Source organism: Larus michahellis, chromosome 10 (genome assembly GCF_964199755.1).
Source record: "Larus michahellis chromosome 10, bLarMic1.1, whole genome shotgun sequence".
NCBI classification, from domain to species: domain Eukaryota; kingdom Metazoa; phylum Chordata; class Aves; order Charadriiformes; family Laridae; genus Larus; species Larus michahellis.
The window spans coordinates 17,256,061-17,273,512 of record NC_133905.1 but is presented as its reverse complement, the minus strand read 5'-3'; the positions used below and the strand labels follow the sequence as shown (position 1 = coordinate 17,273,512).

Sequence of the window (17,452 nt, the reverse complement as noted above, 5' to 3'; positions counted from 1 at the left end):
GACTACAAGCCTCCCTCAACCACAAGGACTTCAAAGGCCTCCCATATCCTTCCTCTGCCACCCAATCTACCTCTTGAAAGGATGCAAATCACTCAGCTAAATTAACCCAGCTGCTGGTACCCAATGGCTGAATAACATTTTATATTAATCTTCAAGGTCTGCTTGTGAAAACAAATTGTGGGAGGTGTTTAATATTCCTCCCATTGAAGGATAACGGAAGGTGAAGGTCCTGTGGACCTCCAGGGAGATGATCAGCACTTTTGAGAAGCCAGCCTTTGCAGTGTCCTGCTAATACAGCAATATCCCAAAGAGTGCATTTAGTTTAGGCAGCCTTAGAATGAAGAAAAATCTATTTGCTTCTAGACTTAGAGATTTTGTAACAAGCTTATTTTGAAAGCAAATTTCAGAGAAATAGCTCTGATGACACGATACAGAGGACCAGCAACAACCAGGGTACTTCATTTGTTTTCTTTGAGTGAAAGATCAAAGCTACTGCATCTCCAAGAGATGGTTCTGACTCATGAGAAATAGCCTCTCTGTCCTTTAAATTAAGATTTAAAACCAAGCTCATCTGATATGTCACAGATTTTTTTCAGATGAGGGCTTTTTTTGCTAGTGTTTTGGATTTCAAACTATTTCTTTTGGAATAAAGACTGCTTGCAGTTCTTCTCCCATGTATGGGGTCCACCTGTAGCCAGTGAATGTTCAGGTATTGAGAGCAACATAGAAACTAAGACATTTGTGCAAGGCAGAGGTAGCACTTATGACCAACAGAAAAAAAAAAATCTTTATTCTTGACTTAACTACTTGAAGTCATAAAAACATTTATTTTACTAAACCAGTTGCTTAATCTACATTCAATACTTCTCAGAAGAAAGGAGCCATTTATTCTTCCCCAACACAGGCTTTGGAGACCACATCTCAAAACAAACAGGAATAGTAAATTTGCTTTACTGGGTTTCACTAGAACTGAAAATGTTGTGCTTGTAATTGAAAAGCAACCTACTTGTCCAAGTCTTTTTTTTTTATGCTACAGAATTTCATTTAAAAAAAAATATCTCCTCCCTTCCCCTGCAATCTTTTCTGGAGTGAAATAATCCTTTAATCTCACATGAACTAGACTGTCCTTCAGTTCAGGCTTGGATTATTTTACCGATTTAGCAAGCCTTCTCGATTTCACTGTGTTGTTTTCTCCCAGTTTCAATGCAAGATTAGTTTGGGGAAGCGTATAAAGCTGTTTCCTGTGGGTGGATTATTGCAGCTATTTATGAATTTTTATGCTAACCTGATTCTGAACTCTTCATTTGGAGCAGACATCTTCCCTCCCACATAAAACCAGCAGCTTTTGCCTTGGTGCCTGTTGCCCACCAGTCCTATGGATTAACAGTATGAATGTGGCAGCTGCAGGTGTTTGGAGTGAGGGCAAGAGTACACAACCTCTTTGAAGATGATCATTGCAAAGGCAAGGATTCTACTGTGGCCAAGATGGTTACTCACAGATGATCTTCTTTTAGAAGTGCAGTTCAGCAGCAAGTGCAGAAAATATATTTGAACCAAGTAAACTCTTAATATCTGCTCCACTTTTGTTCCAGCCAAAACACACCTTTCTGTTCCAGGAAGTTATCCAAGAGATAAAAATCACCTTGCTTTTTGCCTTAAACTTTAATATTCAGCCCACCTCTTCATAGAGGCACTGAGATACTGAGATCCAGCCTTTGATTAAAAAAAAAAAAAAAAACACAAACTGATGAGCATTTTGCATTTTCCTCCTTTTCACGTCTCTGAAATGCCAGTAAAAACCATGACTTTTAAACCTTGAGACACTGACAAGATACTAAGCTGCAGGAAAGGGAGGAGCAAAGCATCTATATCATACATTTAATACTCTCATCTTCCTCATTCCTTTGCCAGATTTGAATTGCCTGCTTTCCTACAGAGGGGCACCAGGGTATCTTTTAGGTCATCCAAAAATACCGGAAACAACTGCCTTATGTCTGGGTCTCAACTTCACTCCATCCTTCAAGGCAGCAGAATTACTAAGCACATGCTACTCTTTTGAAAGAGGCAGTCAAACATTAACTCCTTTATTTGCACGTGAAGTATGGCCAAACACAAACCACGTTTAGAAAATACACGAAGACCCTGCCAGGTTACATTAGACCACTTTCTTACATGTAAAACAAAAGATTTCCTGACCATTCTGGTGAGAAGGGGGGAAAGGTCTGACTGAATCAAAAACCAGTTTGAAGAAAGTTGCCAAAACACTAAAGAATAAAATCATAGCACAAAGTCAACACCACGAAAATGAAGCTTCGTAAAACCTGAGGGGGGCCATACCTATTTGCTACAGCGGTTACTGCTAGATGTGGTGCACAGCAGCCACTAGTTTCTTCTGATACATCTTTGGTAAGAGCTGAAGTGCCCAACTGAGGGAGCGAGTCTGCTCCCGTGCACGGTGCTGCGCGGGGCACAACCCCTCTACAGCCTCAGCGCTTCCGCTTGCGATGGGTGTCTGGCAGCAAGAGACCTCGTAATGGAATAAAAACAATCCCGCTGTCTCCACGTACATGGACACCCCACTTCATCTGGAAGTCTCTTGTCAAGAGAGGGAAGGTGTCGATCATTGGTGAGCAGCAGACAATGCAGCTTCAAGTGTGCAGCTCAGAACAAAGCCGGGCACCGGGACGCGATGACAGCCTTCAGCTGATGTCTTACTATTACCTCTTTCAGCAGAAATTGAAAGTATTTTCTCTCCTTCCCACTTTTACATGATACCAAGTTTAGCGTGATAAACTTTAAAATGATAGCTAAGGAAAAAATTTCAGGAAAATACATTAGTTTTATATTTGCATAATTTCCCAAAGTAGTTTATCACAACTTTAAGTTTTCCCTCACTGGTACATTACATCACATTAATAGTGTTGGAAACTACACCACCACAAAGAGTGCAGGAACTCAAGGTACCACATTAGAAATACACCCAGTCTCCCACAGAGCTAACAAATTACAAATTGCTGGAAAACCTGTGGATGGCTACGTCCATAGAGGGCTTCTGGGACTGTGCCCTTTCGCTCCAACTGTATGGCCCTGCCTATGCCATTACTGTTCTCTTTGAACAAGCACCCCTCAGGAATTACGAATGGATGATTTATAACAGAGCACCAGGAGACTACCGCTACATCTTCAGCCCTTCCTTCTTCAAGAAGGGAAATATACTGACACCTGTTATGCATTATTTATGAAAGCTTTTTGTTCTGTTTTTGAAGTAGTGGTGTCGTCCTTTCACAAAAAGGAGTCAGTAAGCCCGAAGCTGCCATGTGAAACACACAACATTGGTTTGAATCTGCTACACGCGTGGGAGCAGCATGCAGCTTTGCTGCGGCAGAAATGGTTAGGAAGGATGACCAACCCAAGGCCAGCTGCTGCTGTTTCCATTTCACTTGGATCTCTGATAGCAATCGGCACACCATGGCTCCTCCCGGTCAACATCTAACTGCACGAAAGAGGGGTGACAGCAGCTCTCTCAGAGCCGCATTCCCTTCTCTGTTACAGCCATCAGCACTGGAGAAACCAAAGTTTAGCTACACAAGCAGATGCCCTCCAGAGTTACCTTCCACAGCTCTGCCTTGCCACCTGCCTGCATCCCTCCTCTTTGAGGAACCTCCTCCCTTACTCTAGGAATGAGGACTTCTTCCATGCTCATTTGCATTAGCTTGACTATTTGGTGTTGGTTTGTTTCACTGCTAAATATCAAAATCTTGGCATGAAAATGAAGAATTATGAAACCATTTCAACAGCGTGTCAGAACATCTACTTGTACAAATGCATTAAAGCAGTGTTAATACAAAATACAACATACAAAGATTAGAACGAATGGGAAATTAAGTACTTCAAAGATGGCAGAAAAAGCTCCAAAAAGGTAAAAGGTTGCTGAAAGCAGAGTTACTCAAGGCAGCTTCTTGGTTTTTTACTATAATTTCAGGCCTATTTCCAATTTTATCCTATAATCTACTAATTTATTCCTCCCCCACTGATCTCAGTTTCTCTTTCTGCTAGGTTTAAAACAACATTTGGAATCTTCTACGGTTACACAATATCTTCGAGAGAGATGTTTGCATTGCTTATATCTAGTTTAAATCCCCCACATACTGTTTACTGCAATATTTGCCTCCTCTAAACACCTATGAAGTTGAAAAGGAGCCATTACATATCCATCATCAGGAGCGTAGAACTGATTTATGTAATGAAAGATAATGATCACATTCCAAACTTACTAGGGAGACGTAAAAAACAGTAATAAAATATTTTGTATATACACTGAGTTGCATTCTACTTACAAGCACAAGGGCCCAATGTCATACAACATTTCCATCCCACCCCCCCCCAGTGTTCAGCGTTTCAGAGATCACAGGGTAAGTGCTTTCTTGCATTTCTGCCAAATGAACTTAAATACCTTTTGGTTTTCACCCTACGCTGTTTTAGACTGTCTGTAGTCCTGGAATGATTTTTAATCCCCAAATCAGCCCTACTTCAATCCCCTGATGGGCTCTCCAACCCATCATCTTACATTTTTTGACAAGTACTTCTCAAGAGCAGATAGCTAACTCGGAGTAGTAATCAGTATGTTCAATACCAAGTGTTCAAGACCTGCTTGTTCTTCCTTAGAAACAACACTCAAACTCACAGAAAAACCCTCCCACACAGATTCTTTCATTGTACGACCATGGTCTCATCTACAGGAGGTCACCATTGCTTACTATCCCATGTTTTCTCCCTGCTTCTCACATACCTCAAAAATAACACAATGAAATTCAGGCCCAGACAATGATCAGAAACAGTGTTTCTTCACAGAAGCAACAAGCAGCTGTACAGTTAAGCAAAAAACAGCTCTATCCCCAAGTTCTTATTAAGTAAACACATACTGTGAGGATCCCCATTAAGGGTTGGTGCTATTCAGGCATTGCTCAGTGACTCTGAGGAAGAGCTGTATGTTAATGCTTTAGCAAAGGATTAGCTGTTTGCTAGCTGTGGGTGAAAAGCATGTTTCAGAGATGAGGCACAGAACGGCCCAGACTTGTTGATGGGAGGAGAACACTGCAGAAATTGGACTGTGTAGGTGAACGTCGGGTGGGGGAAAGGAGTGGGATCTGAACAGAGTTTACCTATAGACTGCAGTATAACGGAGGAGGGAAGAGAGAGAGGGAGAGATTATTCACCAAAACAGCCCTACTGCCAACCACTCCTTTAGGCATCACCTTAGATAAACCCTGGCTAACAGCACAGGGTACCAGAGCTGGCTCAAGCAGTGCTTTGCTATACTGCAGCACAAGGAATCAGGGGAAGAGCATGGCCTGAGCTGGAAGTCGATAGGAGGGAACCAACAGAGATAAGCCGACAAGCAGATGAACACAGATTTATCAAAAAAACAATAAAAGCATACGTTTTGAACTAGCCACACTTTTATTCTATGAAACTATTGCAAAATATTCCCAATTCTTCCAATCAGAGGTACATTTTTTGTTGCAAAATTAAACACCAACCATACCTGAGTCAGAACATCCAGCTGTCCCATAATATGCTCCAGGGTATTTGCGAGACTCATCTCCTCCTCTTGCTGCTCCTGGTTCCTACTAGAATCCTGAGTTTTTGTTTTCTTAAGATGAACACCACAATCCATTTCTGATTGCTAAAAACAAAAAACAAACAGACAATCTGCTATTGCCATAGTTAACAACTGGAGAAGGATTGCTGTTTCATGGAGGGCAGACAGTAAACAACAGTTTATGTTGGGACATAAAAATAGGCAAAAGAGAACAGGAATTGTTTGTTCTTGCCACAGCTAGAAAAGGAAAAGCTGCTGCAGACTTGCCTGTCTTTACCAGGTAGAGGGTTTTTTTTTCCTGTTGTTTTCAGGGGGGTTTTTTGTGCATGGTTTTTTGTTTGTTTTTAAACCCTCATCAGGAAAGGCAAACTTTAGATAACAATCTTGAAGCAATCCTGCAAGGTTCAACTTCTGTACGTGCAAAGAGCTTTGACATGCTCGTGTGATACACAGGCATAGACAGTACAGGTAAATGAGGACTTATCTGGAGCCACATGGAAGCACTACATCCAAATTATAAGAATAAAGCAAGCTACCCTGAGAGGAGTCCAATTATTTCACTCCAACAGTAAAGTAAAAGCCTCTTGTTTGGCAGTTGTAAGAAGGCAAGGATGCCATACCACAGTTAAGTTCAGCAGAAGCAAGATGTTTCAATATGCATTAGAACAGGCAGTTTTGATTTAGTCATTTTCATTTTGTTTGTATCTTAAACTGGTTTTCCCTCCTCAATGAGGTTAAGAACAAGCTTACTTTGAAGTTTCAATTTCAACTTTTAGTTATGCAAGCCTGAATATTTCATTCAGAATAAATTAAGTTTTAAAAGCACAAATAGATCTCTAGTAGAGAACTTATTTTTGTTTCCTTTTCTTCCAAAATGGTATTTTCCTTCTAAAGCAAACACTATTTGCATTATTTGCCTGCATTACCACCAGTAGAAGTTCAGAGTTTATCTAACTAAACGAGGTAGCCAACTGATTAAGCAATTGGAGACTTAAGTTTCTCAATTTACACTAACAGACAAGATTTGAATCTAAAGCCAAGATCACGGCACTCAAAATGTAGTTCTCCATGGCCCGATGCCCAGTGCAGCTCCATCCCATGCACTTATTACTCACATAAATGACTGAAGTTTTGCAAATCAACAAGGCAGCAAGGAATTCTGACAGAATGAAAAGTGGTCTCTAAAAGTTCTCCCTCATGTACTTTTTCTAAGATTGAAAGGAAGAGTTGCTCCCATCTCTTCTCTCACACGCACTACTGTGAATGCATTTCTCATCAGCGCTGCACCGATCTACCTGCTCATCTCCATACCTGACACCAGGTGTATGCAGATGTGCAACTCAACGGCAGCAAGGCCTCAGAATAGCTCACATAACTTTAAACCTAAAACTGTTTAGTGCATTATAAAGATATATACACACATATTAAAAAAATTTAAAAAATAAATATAGAAGAAGAAAGAGAACCTTGCACTGCTGGGAGTCGCTGATTTAGGAAGTCACTGATTTGGAAAGGAAGGCTCCCAAGACTGAGGTCAGTCCAACAGTTAGGTAAAATAAGCAATAAGCAGCGCAAAGAACAGAAACATAGGAAAGCGGGAGGGGGGAGGGGAAGAGAAAAGGGGAAAAAAAAAATAAAAATGAGGCCACAGCAATAGTAGGCTTTGACAAGAGAATGGCCTGCTGCTGTCTACTAACTGCTAGTAAGGGCCAACCATTCCTCCAGACCCTGCCAACCAGACTATCCTTGTACAGCCAAGCATCACAAGACCAGTTTTGCATAAGGAGCAGTGAAAGGAAGGGAAAGGTTTAAAGGACACATATAACAACTGCTTCACAGGGATCCCTGTGTTGCACCACAGGCTTGGGATGCAGCTGGGTAGCAGTGGTACCAGCCACACCAGCCTCAGCTAATTTGCTTCCTCCTACTTGCTTGGATAATTTGGATTATCTGCAGGCCCTAGGCCAACGCAGCCCACACTCTGGGTCGCATTGCACAGCCCCACACGGGAGCCACACTCAAACTACTCCTGTGCTGCAGGTAGCCCAAGAGCCACATGTTGCTCACCGATGCATTGATTTCATCAACTAGAATATGCTTTTGCAGAGACAAGATAAAGCCGGCTTTACAAAGCTGCTATTTGCTGTTTAAAAGTAAAAAACAAAAAAACAAAACACTGCTTTTCAATAGGTAATTAGCATTAAAAAGCATGTTTTCTTCTTATTTTAAGGCTGACTATCATATTTTGATGATGTAACTTTAGGCCAGTCAATCATGGCAGAGCAGAAATTTGAGTGAGCTAACGCTGCGTACAACCTGCACTTAAAAACCCCAAATGATGATGAGCTATCCACTTCAAAACCCATTAGAACAAGCTGACTCACAGAAGCAGTAAAATGACTGTACCAACATATTTTCTCCCTCTACCTTTATAGCATATGTCAGACAGCTTTTCATAAAAAGCTGCTGGGTTGAAGTCAGAGTTGATATTCTCTTTGTTACAGTCCACATAGTTTAAGAGTCTGGCATATTTGCAAGGACAATATTGCATAGATGTTCCCACACCTGATGCTTTAGGGGTCAAGTGGTCCCTCATCATGTCAAGTTGAAGCCAGAGGCGGCAGCAGCTCTTTGTCACTGATGCTACATTCTGCTGATCAGCTCACAGGCTATGTACCACCTCCGTGAAAAACCAAGCGAGCCACCTCCACGAAGCCCATGCGGGCTCCCGAAGGCACTCTGAGGGGTGGCACTACCACCCCCAAGAACAGAAGTATGAAGAACATTTAATAACAGAAGCACGACAATATGGCATACTGCCCCATTTCAACTACAGCTGCTTGAAAGGATGCTTACAGCCCACCATCATCAAGAAGATAAGCTGTAGCTAGTGCCTTCAGCAATGAAGTTCTGAGTTAGTTTATCTACCTAAACCAGGGATACATCCAGGCATCAAATTAAAAAAAAAAAAAAACAAACCCTACGTCAATGTGTTATGGAGAGCGACTTCCAAAAGGGAGGCTCTCAACTGGCCAAGGTCTTTGAATATTCAGTTCTAGGAACACACACATCCTACCCTGCCACAGCGGGTGCAAAAACCAAGTATCCAACACCCACACCTAGAGACAGCACTCTGAATCGCTGCCCACCAACACCCAGGCAGAGCAGCTGAAGTCAGTTTGCTCTACCTTCTTACTCATCCCACCCACTTTGATGGCATCAAGCTGCAATCCAAAGTCTGAGACCCATCCAAGTAGGCTTCTCAGAGGGGCCCTAGACAGAGCGCTCAACCAAGGTTAAGCCTGGATTTGCCCAACGTAGGCATGTCCAGCGCAAGGTGGGGCTCACTGAAAACGCCTGCAAACCCTCAGCTACACACACACAGCAAGCTGGAAACGCAGCCCATGGTGTATGGAACAGCAGACGGACAGAGGCAAAGGACTGGCTGACAGCCAACATGGACATGCACTGCACACTGCTGCTGCTCACAAAGGCACAGCACTCTCCCTTTCACAGGTTAAAGCAGAGCATTTGCATCCATCTGTATCAGATTCACTAGACTAATTTCAACTTACTTTTTTTTTTTTTGAAGATGCTGAGGAGCCCAAGTAGGAATATTTGTATTGACACTGCCCAAAGCACATCCCTCCACTGCCAGCTAACAGAAGCCTTGTGAAGAGAGGGGAAAAGTGATACCATGGCCTTCCTACCATGGCATCAAGGAGAAAAAACAGGCTGAGTCTTCCATGCCAAAGTCTAAATTTTTTTTATAGTCAAGGAAAGCTTTGCCTGCTAAGTAAACACAACAACTGGGACTTCACAGGGCATTTTACAAGTATCCTGGATCTGAACGGACACCCTGAATTTTGTTTCACATTAATTTTAGAAGCTGACAAACATTTAGTGAGCTCAAACACGCTCTTCTTTAATAAAAAAACCTGGAAAGAGTGCAACGCTCAGAGAGACACTGTCTGCCATAAGCACCCACCTGAACTGTAGTTCAAATATGGCAGTGACACCGGTTGAAGCTGCCTTATAAAGGCAATAAGGCTGCCTCTACCGAATCGTTAATACAGCTTCCAAATTAGACAGCGGTAAGCATCACTGTGGGGTCCTTCAGGGGAAGCTTAACAAGAGGGAAATGTTTGGGAACTTTCCCTTAACAGCCAGACCACACCTTGTACTTACCACTACCTTAATGGCCAGTACATTTGAAAGGAAATGTGCTCCCAAGTGAGGAAGAACTGAATTGCCCCCAGATTGAAACCTTTTCAAATTTTCTAAGAGAGGATTAAATCATCCCTGCTACTGTCCATAAGAGTGAAGAAGAAAACCCTCATAGACCCAACTAAATCTACCCTTCTGCTAATCGAAATCTGCATCATGTGGTGAGGCAGCCACTAGTGATTTAAATTCTAGCAGATTTAAAAAAAAAAAAAAAACATTGCAAAAAAATACAGAAAAAGCCCTGAAATATGCATGGGCTTTGTGACAGTCTCAGTACTGATGAGCATCACGATTACAGACACCTGTGCTCCCATCTGACTCACCTGCAAGGTGAAGTGCCAGCTGAATCCTGGGGACAGGCACCAGAAACAATGACACTGCTGCAGAGGTTTAATTTCTTTCAGTCAGAGCTCAAGTGCACAATTTACTCAGCACAACCGAACAAATGTATTTGCCATTAAATATCTTATTACAACATCTGCTTATTAAGCACTGGGAGTATAGCAAGAAGCAGCTGAACATTAAAGGAAGAATAGATGAGCAGTTTCAGAATACAATACAGCTCTCAGTGACAAAGGGAAAACAGAAGTGATTTATTTATAGCAACCACTTAAAGACAGCACAGTGCAACTACTTGGGGGAAGGGGAAAATTAATCAGCCTTCATTCCAGAGGTCTCTTACAAAAATTCTTCTCTCTAAACAGCATTCTGGCCAGCTGTTATAGTGCTGATCGGGGGTGGGGGGCAAGCACTAACTACACAACGCATATACGTCCACATAGTAAAACTGCAAAAGAGATTTAAAAACATGCCATTTTGCTTTCCAAATGGTGATATTTAGAAGACATATTGACAGGATAACCACCTGTCTGAATTTTACACCTACTAACAAAAAGTAGGATTCTTATAATTCAATCCAGAGGAAATATTCCTTTTCCCTTCATCACTCTCCACTAAAAGGTAGAAACTGAGTGGTGCAAGGAGAGTAGGCTCAGCTCTACCTTTAAGTCCTTTAAATCAATTTCCACCATGTACCTAGTGTTATGTGTTTGTCTGTTTTTTGTTTGTTGTTTTTTTTTTTTTAAAGAGAATGTGATGTTAATAAGAATGAATTTTCAAGTATCTAGAAAGATGTCATTCCCTTTAAGCATCACATACATCCAGTGTATTCAATTCACTACAGACATCTAATGTATTGAAATTCACTAAGTGCAATTAAGTTCACTTCCTAACTGAAAAAAAAGAAAATTCCCCTAGAAACAACAGAGGAGCAGAAGACTCCCAAAAGTGATGTATGCTGTTTATTTGGACCCAAATTCTACTAATCCAAATGAGAAAGAAATACCATTAAAAGTCTTCTATTTGGAGGAGTCATTTTCACCACAGGTAGAGTGATATTTTAAATGTGTTCCCAGAGAGCAACAGTGACATCCAGTGGAAGCATATTAGCTTCAAGGTAAGCTTCACAGGAAGGTCAGACTGCGTACACCATGCTAGACAGGACAACTCATTAAAAACTGAGAGGTAACCTCATTTCTCCCTGATACATAAAAAATACCATTGACTGAACACATCTCCAAGCACAAGCGCATCTCTCTGGTCTGGAATAGCATCCCTTCTTCAAGAGAGCACTGAAATTTCTGGAGCAATCGCATTCTCCAAGACTTGCGTTACTCCACATCTACTGTCCAAAGCAGCATAGGGTAACAACTACAATTAGGATACAAGTGAAATTAGTTTTGTGAAACAATTCATAGGACCGTTCATCCCTGTCACCTCTTATTTCAGGACTCGAGTTTTGATAGTGGAAGGGGATCTGGGAGGGAGAAGGAGGGGAAAAAAAAGGAAAGGAAGTGAAAAGAACATTATTCCCTTTTCCCCCCCTCCGCCACATTTCTGCTTCACACCAAAAGGTAAGTTGGGTTAGATATGCAAGAGGCCATAAATGATTGAGACAGAACCCTTCTACCTACTGGTGCTACTAAAAATACCAAATTAAAAACATTAAAACTTGGCACCTCTAGAGTAATGGCCATGTTTTGCCATAGGCCAATAAATATTAAGTCTGTGATAAACCCAAGAAGAAATACAGTTAATAGGTACATCTCAAACCTCTTTAAATCCCAAAGCACTCTTGCGCCAAAGCCTAAGTGAATCACAGGCAGAGGCGGGCGGATGGAGTAAGGTTCATGTACTTGAAGCGGAGCAGCATCATCCCATCCAGCTCTGCCGACCAGGCTGCCAGGAAGGAGAGAAACAGGGGTAACAGCTTGCACTGAGCCAGCTACAGTACTCAAACATGTGTGAAACCAGCCTGGCCACACACAGAAGACCGCATGCGGAGTGAAATTTGTATCTGCCTACAGAAATACTAGGAGATCCCATCTCTGAAAGTGATGCTGTCTGATACTCCCTGGCCAAGAGTAGGTCCTCACCCTGCTCCTGCCAGAAGGAAAAAGCTGCTCCCCTCCCTTGTTTTCAGTGACCTTGCTCTTCTGGTTCACTGTCTGCTGGTCCACCTAACTTACCGCTATATTCTGTAAGTGTCACTTTTAAATTAGTATCATGGTTTTCAAGGTAACTTCAGGTAACAAGTGACTGCTAAAAGCACCCAAGCTACATGCTGTCCATGCTTTTCAGTTGGCTTGTACTGAGCACCACTACATATATACCATGGCATCAACTGCTGTGCCAGCTGAGATCAGGCTCATGGATTTTTTTTATGCTATCTGATCTTTATTTTGTATTAAAAGTTGAAAGAAAGTAGATCCCTGCGCTGATTTCTGAGGAGGAGTGTATCTGGCACTGGAAGGAATGGAAGTCACAGCTCCTGATAAGTTCTGGTGAAGGGGATCGCCACAATCCAAACCCAGTAAGGAACACACCTCTAAAAGCTAGGGTTTTCAAATGACTCATAATTAATACAATTCTCCACCAATTCACACAGTCTTACTAAGAAAAGATGCTAAAATAATAGGAACTAATTTTCCATAGTCAACTCCTTTCCCATTTGAATTACTTTTTAAATTGCTAAAAAAAGCTCTCTATAAACATTGAAGAAAAATGAGAAAGTTTTGTACAGATTACATTTCCACAAGCACAAATGGCATTTCTGTGATAAGTGAAAATGAGGAACAGTGATGCCAGACACTGAGAGCCCAGTGAAATAGTGCATGACCAGGTAAAACTTAAGTGACTACCAGCTGTTGAAAAAGAAAAAGAAAAAAAGCAGGTCTTTATTTATTGAGAAGAAAAAGCTAAGTATCACCTTCAACATTTTAGACATTGTCTTTTCCTACTTTTCCTAGGCATTTTACCTCCCTTAATCAATTCTCCCATCCCATCAGTCCTAGCGTTTTGTTAGGAAATATGAAGACGACTTCCAGAATTTAGGATGGAATAATTAAGCTTCGCTGTACAGGTGATGCCCAACTGGCTATCCTGGAGAATAACATCACCAAAAACCTCAAAAGAACAGTTTTGCGTGGAAACAAGCCACTATACAAACAGAAATATAAATATGAGAACCACTGGTAAGAAATTTCACCATGAATTGAGCAAGCTACTGTTTTCTGGCCCCTTTTAAGATCACTCTTGGGAAAAACTCCGGAGAAAAAGCAGCCAAACACTGAAACAAAATGTTTATCTTCAGCCTTGGGTTATCCAGCTCCGGGTTCTTTTATACTAAAAGCAACAGACCCCAAGGCAAAAAGCAAAACATGCACAGCGAGCTCCTGAAGTGTGAACAACAGCTTCCAGCTTATTTTCTTCATCAGAATCATTTGCCTCTTTCTAATGAAATATGTATACGCTATGTAACATACATATATGCATGCCTGTGTATGTTACTTACATATAAATAATGCATGTTATATACACACACATATGTAAACATAAGCAGACACACACATAATATGCCCCTTTGTTATTACTCTTGCTGGAAGTTCCGATTTTAGCAGAAATGTTTGAGACCTTAGAAACTTTAACTTGAGCCATCTTCATCCATCTCAAAGCTGACACAGAATAGCTTCTTGGAAAAAAAAAAAAGAAAAAAGATTTCGCCTCTGTCTCTTCTCTTTGAATTATGACTCAAGCATTAAAACAAGCCACATACAGTGGCAACCTAAGTGGATGAATTTACATTAATTAGCCTGAGATGCTGAACTTAAAAGGCAATTTTTATTCTGACCAATAATGACTTGTCAGGACTTGCCTTATTGTTCCAGAGCCTTAAAGAACAAATCTATTCGCTGTAAAATGACAGAAATTAAAAGCTGATCTCTTATTTCTGCAAAAAATCTTGTCAAACCAGAACACAAGGGAAAACAGCTGTAGCAGCACGGCTGCTCCCATCCACTAACAGGCAAAGCTATTCCAGGTTGTTGCAGTCATTCAGAGCCTCTCAGAAAGCCAAGCTGAAGGTGCCTATACCCTGCTTTTTCCTCTCTCAAGCCACTCATCAATCAAGGTACGAAAATTCTGATAAACAGCCTGCAATAATGCGTAAAAAACCCCACCATTAATACACAAAATCAGAGAAGACATAAGCGTTCATTTGTCATGCACACCCTTCTCTCCTTACGTTTACCAGATCAATGGAAAAGCAAACGCAAAAGTTTCAAGGGAAAAGAGCAACAACATAGGGGCAAAACCCACTAGCTTGTGGAAAATTCAGTTTCACACAGCAACAACAAGCTGAAACAGAATATTAGAGGGCTAGCCATAACAGAGGCTTTCCAGAATATCATCCAGAAAGAAGCTCTGCTGTTAGCTGTTTGCGAGGTAAACACTCATTTAGGGGAGTGAGAGAAAACCATTTATTTTACTCTGATGCAGCCTCAGAGTCAAATTAAGATGCAGAAAAACGGTGAGATCTGCAGGGAGGCTCCACAAAGAACACAGTCAACTGATACAGCTAGCCAGTTCTGCTCAGATAAACTCTGCTTCCTGAGATGAAGACACATGGTACTGTTGCTAGACTTTATTCTCCAATGAATTACAGCTGGGACTCTTAATTCATTGGACTCAGTTGGATCCAGCCTTTTCAATGACGAAACTGAAGGGTTACTCACTCAGGCTACCCACAAAATAGATGATGCAACACTGATGCCTTCCTGCCTGATGTTCTGGGCTGGAACTAGGTTATCTGTATCAGGGTGAAGGAGATCAGATAGGTCTGTAAACACACAACATAAGATTAAGTTTCCATCTCTTTTGTTAACAAGAACGTGTGTTTATAAATGAACGGGCAGTCTGCTCTTTCTGGCTCACATTAGCCATAGTTCCTACTAATCACACTACCACAATGGGAAGAATGATTATTTTCCCCAAGTCTGAGGATGCTGAACTGGGCAGGAAGAGCTCAAGCAAACATTCTCAACTCGCCAGGCTTGCTCACCATGACAACTTAGTCAACTAAGTGCCTGGTACCTCCTGAGGGTTAGAGTTCATTCCGCTCTATATCTCTGGTTTCCAGCAAGATGAGGGGAATACACCACGGGAGCACACTGCTTGCACAGAAAGAACTATTAGCTGCTCTTGCTAAAAGAAGGATATGAACAATGAAAGAAAATTACATCCTTCTGGCTCTCAGAAGGTTTGCAAGCACAGCTTCTTCAGGCACAGGCCAAGGTAGAGTCCCAGTTTTGTCCACATCACAAAGGAGGGAGAGGAAAGAAGCCTTTTCCCCTGTTCCTGTTGAGCCTCTCTCTCCTTGCAAAAAAAAAAAAACCACCAAAAAACCCCCCACACAAACAAGGTCACACATTGCAATAGGCTTACATGAGTGGGCTTCCTTCAGTGAAGGAAGAGTGAAAGGTTAGGCAGCTACGAGTAACCATCTGCAACTGCACTGCTTGTGAAGGATGTGGGGAAGAGCTCCTGAGCATCCCGTGATCCGTCCTAGGAAGACTCCTGCCCATCCGTATGAAGCTTCTGCTTCAACAGCCAAGGAGGGTAGAGAACAGTGGAAACATCTTGAGCACTCATCGCACTGTTGTTCTTTTAAGTAAATAATCTACCTACATACTCCAAAAGGAAGACAATCCTGTACCAGACTAAAGCTTCTTGGAGTGGGAACGTATCCTCAGAAAAACAAGGTGACAAGCAGATCAGGAAAAATAATAATTTTGCAGACCACATTTATCCTGAAGGCTGAAGGTTGGATCCCCTGCTGTTGAATGCAGGATTCCTCCCGTGTAACTCTTAAAAATAAATAAATAGAAGGGGGTGGAGGAGGTGCAAACGACAACACACATTCACATCCAATTGTGAAGAGTTGCAGCTCTGTGCAATGAAACTACTTCCCGGGAGGGGATTTTGCAGCAAGGAAAAAAAAAAGAAAAAATGTACAAAAGTATTCATAAGTATTAACAGATGCCAAAATTAGAGATAGTTACCAATTCGGAAGCCAAAAGGTCAGAAAAAGAAAAGGCACATCTGGCCTATGAGTAACTGAGGAGGAATTTATTTACACAAGGGATGAGTGGCTGACAGAACGAACTGCTGCAGTCAGCACGGAGACCACGGGCTGAGCACAGGAGGCACCCAAGGTCACCAAACACAAAACAGAACCAGCAAAGGAGAGAGGCGGAGTCAGCTTTGGATGTTCAGTTATAGCCCTCAGACAGCTTTATGATCAGATTTGGAATTACTCTCCTATTCAACAAAACGTTTTGGAAAAATTGCCACTGAAGAAATAAGCATATTCCAACGCCTGGAGAAAATTTTAAACCCAGCAGTGCAGAAAAAAGCCTGTCTTAACTGAAAGATCCTCACGGGCTACTTACCTGTTTAAAAGTCCCTTCCGTTGAAGTGCTGTGCTGCTCTTCCCAAGCTTCCCTTTGTGAAGTCTGCTACGCCATTAGCTTTCACATTTTGTAGCTCCATAATTGAATACCGTTTAACTTCAAAGGAGGTAAAGATACTTAAAACATTTGTGCTCTTGAACTTCAAAAGAGCAGAGAAACTTCTTGGCAAGACAGCGACAGAGGACAACACTGCACCTCTGCCCATGTCTCCCAAGTTGCCCTACAAAGGGATTACTGGCTTTTGAGTCTGTCTGCACATCCACTCACACAAGCAGGTCTCTCAGAGTCCTACCAGGAGCTGAAAACTGAACTGCATATATTTAAGTTATATGGTTGCAGAATTCACAGCTGACATGGCAAGAGAAACGTTTCCCCATCCCTTAAAGCTTATGTTTGCTGTACCTATTATCTCTCTCACCACGATACCCTTGGTTTGAGATAAACAGACTATACACAACCCTTGCAGACTGTGCATTTCACTGCCTTCTGGACACCTGAAATTCCCACTCCCCCTCTTCAAGATATCTTTGTCTCTGACCTTCTGCAACACAAGCACATTTTAAAGTACTTTTCTTTAGAAAGCTACATGTAAAGACTTAGTCTAAAGTTTCCTTGTCAGCCTCCTCCTTTGCAAAATAGTATTTTGCACAAAGAATTACAACATGCCTAAAGAAGGTTCATGTTTAAACTTGAGTAAAGAATCTCTCTATCAATGAGTATTTCCTATTTTCCGTAACATTGTATGAAAAACTGTTTACCAACTTAGCTTATACTACAATGTTTTTATTCATTATTTTCAGCATACAAGTTTATC

The 17,452-nt window shown here is 41.6% G+C and overlaps 1 protein-coding gene across 3 annotated transcripts in view; it reads right to left on the bottom strand.

Moving 5' to 3' along the window:
• POC1A (POC1 centriolar protein A) overlaps positions 1 to 17,452 on the bottom strand; it is a 91,581-nt gene that overhangs the window by 36,562 nt on the left and 37,567 nt on the right. For all 3 annotated transcript variants that reach the window (XR_012589283.1, XR_012589282.1, XM_074602308.1), the window contains exon 10: positions 5,546 to 5,686. Coding sequence is in view for 1 of the 3 variants with exons in the window: in XM_074602308.1 (XP_074458409.1) it covers positions 5,546 to 5,686 (141 nt within the window). In the remaining 2 variants the exon portion in view is untranslated. The remainder of the gene's footprint in view (positions 1 to 5,545; positions 5,687 to 17,452) is intronic.